The following is an 8,895-nucleotide window of genomic DNA, read 5'->3' as shown; positions in this document are numbered from 1 at the left end:
GACTGTGATATTAAAAGAAAAAAAGAGGCTTTTACCGTAGATAAAACGATCTTATGAGTGATTTTCTGTGAAATGAAGCTGTTGGATGTGACGATATTTTAACCCTAACTTAATAATTAAACTAAAAGGAGCTAAATGCTTCTAGTGGTAATACTGTTCTTCTGAATACACACACACACACACACACACACACACATACACTTAACTTCCCACACTCGTGAAATAAAAACGTCAAACTCGTGTATTTTCTCAGAACTTGCCATATTTTATAGTAAGGTACATACATTTACATTTCAGCTGTCTTTGTGCTCACAGTAAGGGGGGACAAAACACCTACAGTAAACATGTGACATGTGACACACACACACACACACACACACACACACACACACACACACACACACACACGCGTCAGTACCAGCACTCTCACATCGAACACACACACATAAATGCATCCACAGTTAACTGTCCCCAGTGCACTCTGTCTGTTCCAGTCTATTCTCAAACCACCTAATTTAGGCTTTCTTGTACTTAATAAGTAATCATATATGAAATACCACTTATACTTACAAAACATGTTCAACAACTCAACCATAAGAGTACAAAACGAGAACATAAATAAAAACAATCTACATCTTTATGAAGAAAACATTGTCGTTATAAAATAAACTTTAATAATCCACATTTTTTACAGCATTGTCAGATGTGGTTCATTCTGGTTTTCATACGATGATGCTATTTATAGGAGGAAGAGCCGGAGAAAGAGAAGAAGAAGAGGGAGCAGAGGAAGAAAAGAAGAGTAATAGCGACATTTAAGACATTCTGCACTGCACACGGTTACAGTGACAATTGGTTGTTGCCATGGAGATGATGTTGCATGTTACCAGGTGATTTTTCGGTGACAGTCTTTGGGATCATTTAAAGCTACAGGGTTCTCTTTGTCATGCCCCGCCCTCGCCCGCTGAACCCCAATAACTTCAAAGATAAGTGATTGAGTGATTGATTGAATGATGACATCACTTCAAATGACCCTCCCCACAACACAAAAGCACCCCCCCCCCCCATTTTGTTCCCCCCCCCCCCCCCCCCGCCCTCGCTGAAAGTCCAATGGGCGTTAAATCCCGCCCATCCTCATTCCATCTCTCTCGTGGTTGGACCAGATCAGACATGGACGGCAGAATCCACTAACACCGCGGCGTTCTAATCCTCTGACAAGCCGTGCCACTTGGCAATCTGGCGACGCGGGTGGTCACAGATCTCCCTCCAGTGCTCGCCGGCTGTGCCCGCCACCGACGTTCCCAGCACCAGGCGGCCAAGGCTGGTGTTGGGGCAGCGCGAGTTGCCTGTGTCTGAGTCCATCAGCAGCAGCTCCACGCTGGTGTCTCTCAGGCCCTCGTCGGAGGGCAGATCAAAGACAAAGAGCTCGTTGAAGACGGGGTTGGGGGAGCACTTCTTCACGTGGGTCTTCTTCTTACACACGCGCTTCTTCCCTTGGTACATGTTCACCTTGACGTACGGATCTAGAGTGCGAAGGATAACAAGAGCAGATGAACAAAGTAAGGACAAAAGCACAAAAAAAAAACACAGCATGGTGACTATCCCTGCAGCGGTTGCAGAGTGGGATATTGCTCCTAGGCCAGATCAATACGGTAATCGATGGAGCGGAAATGATGGATGTTAGTGATGGGGACAAAAGAGGCTGGCTGTGTAAACACTTTGAGTGTGTGTGTGTGTGTGTGCTTGTCACTAAAGTGCTCTCTATCACATCCTGATCACATTACTTCAGTGCGGTGGCGGTGTCATTACTATCGCAGCATCCAAAGTGGTCTGGACTGCTTGTTCAGGAGGAGGAATATGACTTCCGTCGCATCCGTTTATGGTTATGTGACTGAAGTTTGTGCACACATGAATGGATTCGAAAGGTCCCGCTTAAAGTGTACCTGTGGGTCCGTTGTTTTCAGTCTTGGGCAGGTGGCGAGCTTTGAGGACCACCACGGTCAGCGTGTTGGTGGTGGACTGGTAACACAGGGAGAGCAGCAGCTCGCCTCGGCCCGAGGACTTCTGTGGAGAGACGGGGGGAGATGTAAGGGTTAAAATGAAATGAAAAAGTAATGCACACATGTATTCAGTAACACCTACTGGCTAAACTATGTATTCATAAATAACTTAGTAAATAATTAGTTACTATCGACAACGTTGACAGCTGCTTGTACTGCCAGTGGTGTCAATTCTGCCAACTAAACAGTCATCACCTGCTTATGTGTTGTGCGCTCATCTCTCAACTAGCACAGACTGGTGAGGGAGAAGCTCCCTTCTCTGCGCTACATTTGTGATACACACACACACACACACACACACACACACACATCCACGTCTGTGTCCACACCAAAGAGAGTTGACGCCTCGGCTGCTGCGATCACACCTAACGGGACGTGACGCCTCGGCTCATGGTCGCCATGGCAATGAGAAGTAGCACACGAGCAAAGACAACCTCTAGCCCTGACCTGATGTTAAGGTCTCTGAAGATACAGATGTGAGTGTGCCGCAGATGTGTTTCCATATCATTCCTCTTGGGTAGATGTATTATAGATGAGAGAACAAGAGACTATAAACTCACACACTCATACACACACACACACACACACACACACACACACACAAATCCTACTCTATTCTAATGTTTTTTGTCATCCTCCAGGGTGAAAACAGGGCGATGGCTACGCTGCTTGAGACATGCTGTATCGATTCTCTGCTGCATGCTCACACATTCACACATGCGAGCACACACACACACACACACACACACACACACACACACACACACACACACACACACACACACACACACACACACACTTACCCGCACAAAGCAGTGAGACTAAATCTATGCCATGCAGACAAAGAGAGCCACCACCCTGTTAGCAAAGGGCTGCTTCTAATCGGATAGAAACCTGTATACGGCTCAAACTGAGAGAATTCAGCCAAAAACAATTGTCTATTCCACATCATACACATAACCACCTGGTGATATGAAATACTAGATTAAATTCTTTGTTTCTTTGCACTCTTGACTGTTGTCAATCCATCAAAAAAAGGTTGTTTGCACTTTTATTTAAAGCGGTTCTCTTTCCAGCGCAGAAGAACTAGTATGTTCTCTTTAAATAAAGAAAACACTTTAAATAAGCACCGCTGATACACAGTAAACAACTGCAGTTAAAGTTGCCGAGCATTTTTCTCTTTTCACCTGCCGACATGAAATTACACAATAGAGGATTACCACTGCAAAGCAACATCATGGATTCTAAAACTCATTTTCTATTGATTGCACTAAAAAGCATTCAGACACAGCAGACTCCTCCCTGCAGCAGAGGTTTATGAGACCCAATTGAGAAGTGGAATTGAAAAAATATATATGGTTAGTCTCAGCGTGGATAAAGCCAGTAGAACATTTAAGAAATAGTATCCTCTTGATGATAAAAAAAAAAAAAACACATAGGGAGCTCTGCTGAGGGGGAATGAACATTTTTATATTTCTCAGAATCTGAGTCGCATTTCCCAGCACTTCTCTAGAGTACTATATCTTATCAGAGATCTTTAAAGATATTACAGAAAGCTCACATTCCTCCTGGGAAGGCACAAACGCGGGTGAACATATCCTCTCTCACCCGGTAGCCACGGTGCTTCCATTAAAGCAGAGTACAATATCAGTCCACAAATCTCTAATTACATTGATATCATCTCCCATTCCACCTGCAAATGGACAAATGCTCATGTACAGCCAAACCATCTATAGCGATCTATAGAGCGCTGCTGTGTACCAGACCACAGACCTTTGATAAGGACGGAGCTATCATCGTACAATCCATCGTTTAAATTCACCAGTACACTTAATGCAATGCAGTCAACCCTGCTGCCACAATCCAGGTTTAATCCAATGCGTTTTTAAGGTACATATATATACTCATGGGTATTTTCATGTCACAGCTGTCACAGTACTACAGCACAGCACATCAGCCCACATCTCAACAAACTGGCTCTGATACTGAAGATACATGACATTCCTCTAAAAGGAAAAAAACGTCCCACTGGAAATGAGCTTAAGTACGTTTGTGGTCCTCACAGTTGCCGGGAACAGCCGGTCTGGAGCAGAAGTTTACTGACCATAGATCCATAATGTGAAGTGTGGATATCCCTCCATCTAATCAATACACTACTGGGAATGTTACAATATCCATGTGATTCCCTTTCAAATTGACCGTCCCTGTGTCACTGTTATAATTCTCTTCATTGAATTAAACACAAATTAACCATCATTTGATGGTTTGCTAAGCGGCAGGTATTTTGAGAGAAAACATGTCATATTGTATGTGTTGCAGCTGTAACGTAAAAATCGGCTCTTCAGGATTTAGGTAAAATCAGCAAAAAGGAATAGTATACAAAACTGATAATTGACAAAAACGAACACCAAAGGCTTTTAGGCATCCAAACTGGTAGCGGCCCAATAAAGAACAATACCAGACCCCAGCTTATAAAGACATAATGGTGCTACAGAGCCCATCCCCATTGGCTTCATTTCACAATAACACTCTAACCTAACCAGTGATGGATACAATGAAAGGGAATTGCTTTATTGAATTCGCTAAATATATTAGCTTTCATTCAAGGTGCATATTATGCCATTAGAGCTAAATTAACACTTGAAAGCAGTATGAGAGATTTCACTGTGTCAGGAAAGAGGCATTTGCATTTAGGTTTATATCCCATTAGTCAAAGCACTTTTGTCACAAAGAGATAAATGATGAGTCATTGTTGGACCAGTTTTAAGTAATTTTTGAATAATATAATATATGTTTGTATAATAGAAATATATAATTTGCAGCAAAATCATTTTGAGACACTGTATGTGTCATAAATCAAAACCCAAAGATTGCGCTCAAGAACACTGATAACTAATAAAAATAAACAGATAAATCATGGATTCAAAGGGTTCAAACGGGATTGTTCCAGATCTTACCTTGACATTCTTCTTGATGATTTCTCGGCTCATTAGGACACGCCCCTCTGATAAGTCGATCCCGGACAAGGGTACAAGGGTCTCTCCAATGACCTCATCACGGGAGAACCTATCAAAGCTCAGCACCATGAAGTGAAGGGCCAACTCTGACACTCGGGCCAGCGGGATCCCGTAGAAGCTGAAGGTCTCGTCAAAGGCGGGGTCAAGAGTCTTCCTCAGGACTCTGGTCTTCACCCGGTGCTTTTTCTCCGGCAGCAGGGTCAGCTTGATGTAAGGGTCAGAGGTCAACGACTGCTCATCAGTTGGAGTCAGGCCATGGGCTTCCTGGATCAAAGCCAAATTAATCAATCAGACAAGAATGCATGAAACCATTTCTATCAAAAAATGATTGTCAAGACACACAAAGACGTCAAACCACCAGCCTAAACACATACAGTACCTTGATATGGACGATGAATGCCTTCTTCTCTGGCTGGTATTCCAGGGAGAAGTGGAGGGTCCCTAGTCCGCCCTCCCTCTCCTCTCCCTGGGGCTTGTCCACAGCCGGAGTGGGCGCCTGGCTGGAGAGAGTGCTGGATGGAGAAGGGAGATCACGGCGGTCCATCACCCCAGGTTGGGTGAACCCTGCATGGGGAGAGGGCAGCTCCAGGTCCGGGGAGCTGCGCACCTTCTGGTTGTGGTGATGAAATGGTTTGGTGGTAAAGTTGCCATTCAGATCCCTGTTCTCCAGATCCAGATGCAGAGTCTGTCTAGAACCGTTTGGACTTGAGTCCAGTTTACCGTTGCTGGTCGGACTCATTGGCGCAGTGGTGTGGCAGTTTCCGTTAACATCAGTTTTACCGGTGTCGTTAGTTGTCATGGTGGCATGTGCAGCGAACTTCTTCTTGTTGCTGAGGCTCTCCGGGTAGATGTCGACCCCTTTGAGCATGTGCACGAACTTGTAGGGAGGTGTCTTCTGGGATTTGGCGTTTTTACGCTGGCAACAGATCCATGCAAACGCTGACACAGTGAAGACAAGGCCGAAGACACTCACCACAGCGACACCTACTGGCACCGCCACTATGGAGGACAGAGAGAGAAAATAACTTGAATTAAAAACGTCTGACCACACACCTCAACAAGCACCAGTAAACCTTAAAAAACAATTGTTCTCCTCAACAGATTTAATTGTTGCACGGAGGCAATTAAAATCTGTTGTGGGTGTGACTGACGCAGGCTGCAGTCTTGCCTCAGATGGAGATGAAGACAATGCAATCTGTTCAACCCTGAAGAAGTAGGATCAGTACTGTGTTCGTATTCCAAACAAATCATCAGGAAACAGGTGGTGGAAATAATGAACTGCTGGGAAAACAGTTGGTGAATCATGGTTCACCCTGCTATCCCAACTGATAGAATGGCATACTAGCCCAGAAATTAGTGATAAGCCCCGTGTTATATTAATTTATAGTCCTCCTACTTTTTTTTCAGGAGTATCGGTACTTTAGGGACCTAATTCCTTTCAATGGCACTTTTGTCTCCGATAGCATCACTACAACGTTACTATGGAGACACTACAGGGATATTTGCCACTCAGTGCTTCGGTTCTTTGTTTCGTGGTTTTAGACTGTGACTCAACAGCAATCATGCTGCCTTCTCATGCAGTCAGAGTTAATAGTTCTATTTCAGTGGAGGAAATGCACACTATTTCCTGCAGTTAAGAGGGCGGCTCAGTGGAAAAGCACTCAGGGTACCACCCATACAAGGAGGGAGTGAGAGGGGTGGGGTTGGGGGGTGAGCATACCACTCATGTGGGCCACATATACAGGTAAACAGCAATGTATCACAATAGTATATAGACGCACATTCTTCTGTGAAAGCTGTCGGCATAGAATCGATCTAAAATGTATTACTAACCTGAAGGGACTGCCTCTAACTAAGAGGGACAGTAAGCTCATTTCAAGTTCAGATCACAGCACTTGTACATACTGTTTTCTCCCTTTTCTTGTCATTAATATTTCAGGCTAACTTCCTGGGTGGACAGGTTTTCAAGGCGACAACAACAGACAGATGGATGTGGCAATGGGTGGGCGGTGATTGAGCTGCTGAATCGAGAGGAAGTAAAGGAAACAAACAGGTGCTTTCCAGGCTTCACCTGTGCTTTAGTAAAACCTGCTGTATTGAAGTATAACAATAATAATAATGAACTTATCTAATCTAGTCGTAAAACATGTCACCTGCACCCCATTGGTTGGTTTTCCTGATGATTTGCTGTCACCCTTAAGCTAGCTGTAAAATGGAGGCTGGAGGTTTTCCCAAACACAAGGGGGGGCCAATCATATTTTTGGACCCCCCTTTAGACACGCCCCTGAACAACGCACTGGACAAAGCCATTCACTTTAACTTGAGTATTTTTTTAAAGAATGGGCTACTCCAACATACATCTTATACATTTTTTAAACAACAAAATAGTGCATAAATCAAAATGAAACACATTCGCTTTTTGTCCACTCATTCGTATCTTAAAAGGATTAAGATACTAAAACTAGTAACGCGAGCTAATACTTTTGAGACAAGTGACGTGTAATGATTAACTCTGTACTTTTTGAAGATGAACAAGTCTACCACCGACAACATCACACATTAACAACCGTATCAATCTAATGAGTCAAACTGGTCCCACTCACCGAGCTGAGCTCCTTCCTCCACAATTGGAGCCATGTTCGCTGTCCAATGTGCTGAAACGGTCCGTCTGCTTTCACACCGAGCTCTCCTGATGACGAGGTGCGGTAAATCTCCACACAATCTCGGCTTTGGTTACGTTTAATAATGAAAAAGGTTTTGTACGGCTTCAATAATTGAAAGGGACAGCCTTGTTTTCCCAGAGAGAAGGATGGAGGGATGCTCTGTCCTCACGCTGCTGCTGTTACTCTGTGATGCGTGAGTGTGTCTCAGAGGCGGCAACACCCAGTTCCTTCTCTCTCTCTCTCTCTCTCTCTCTCTCTCTCTCTCTCTCTCTCTCTCTCTCTCTCTCTCTCTCTCTCTCCTTGTTTGCTCCGTCTCTCTCTCAGCCTCCGTTCACCAACTCCTCCCCCTCCCTACCGGTAACGCTGAGCTCATCAGTGCTGACGCAGTAGTGACGGAGGCTGGCTGTGAAATCAGGACCCCCGGTTCAACAGCACAACAGGGCTGCCAATTCCCCTGATTGATGGGAAATGAACGGCCTGAGTCTGTATCGCTCTACCTCTGTGTCTGTGTTTAGTTGTGTATTTCTGTGTGCGTAGGACTAGTGAATGGATGTGTTGTACTGAGGCCCTATCATGCATTAAAGTTAGTTGTAATTTGTCTGTTTTTTATGCAGTGATGTCTTCTTCTGATTTATAGATTGTTAGAATAACAGCTTTGTTTATAGTATAATTTATTATAAACCTTCCAAAATACTGCAGATGAACAGTAATTAGTTACACTCACAGCTCAATAAAGAACAACCCTGGTTGTATTCAAACTGTACTGTATGTGCACATTATTGCAAATATGTTAAGGTAGGCCTACTGACATCATGCAGGTCACTGTGTCCTAAGTTGCACTGCTGCGTATTATTAATATCATTTCATGATTAAGAATAGGTTACAGAAAACGTAATTTTAATTGTTTTTTTAAATACAGTTTTAACAGTATATTGTATGATGAGTGTGTGTAATTCACTGCACAGTCGCAGAATACAACTAGAAGACAATAAGCGGGTGAAAAAAAGGAAGGAAGTGAAAAGTTTGGAATCCTTTAAAATAAACTACGTTACCATGCCACTTGTGATGTTTAATGTAAATTCAATGTGTCTAACTGTAATCAATACGTTTATTTGTGCAGGTTATATCATGCCCACAGTCAGTTGCACTGCCCTTGAC

General features: G+C 43.8%; 1 protein-coding gene across 1 annotated transcript; it reads right to left on the bottom strand.

Annotated features, from left to right (window-relative positions):
• Window positions 1-1,096: 1,096 nt before the first annotated feature.
• On the bottom strand, window positions 1,097-7,949 carry syt4 (synaptotagmin IV). Its single transcript, XM_068713549.1, has 5 exons — window positions 7,678-7,949; window positions 5,454-6,073; window positions 5,015-5,338; window positions 1,941-2,061; window positions 1,097-1,520 (listed from the first exon to the last, which is right to left on the bottom strand). The coding sequence occupies exons 1-5, from the start codon at window positions 7,709-7,711 to the stop codon at window positions 1,201-1,203; spliced, it is 1,419 nt and encodes a 472-aa protein (XP_068569650.1). The 5' UTR covers window positions 7,712-7,949; the 3' UTR covers window positions 1,097-1,200.
• Between the last annotated feature and the right edge of the window lie 946 nt (window positions 7,950-8,895).

The sequence above is a fragment of the Cebidichthys violaceus genome, unplaced genomic scaffold (genome assembly GCF_023349555.1).
Source record: "Cebidichthys violaceus isolate CVI_PGR_0920_01 unplaced genomic scaffold, fCebVio1.0.p SCAF_19, whole genome shotgun sequence".
Taxonomy (NCBI): Eukaryota; Metazoa; Chordata; class Actinopteri; order Perciformes; family Stichaeidae; genus Cebidichthys; species Cebidichthys violaceus.
This window is presented reverse-complemented; position numbering and strand designations above follow the sequence as displayed.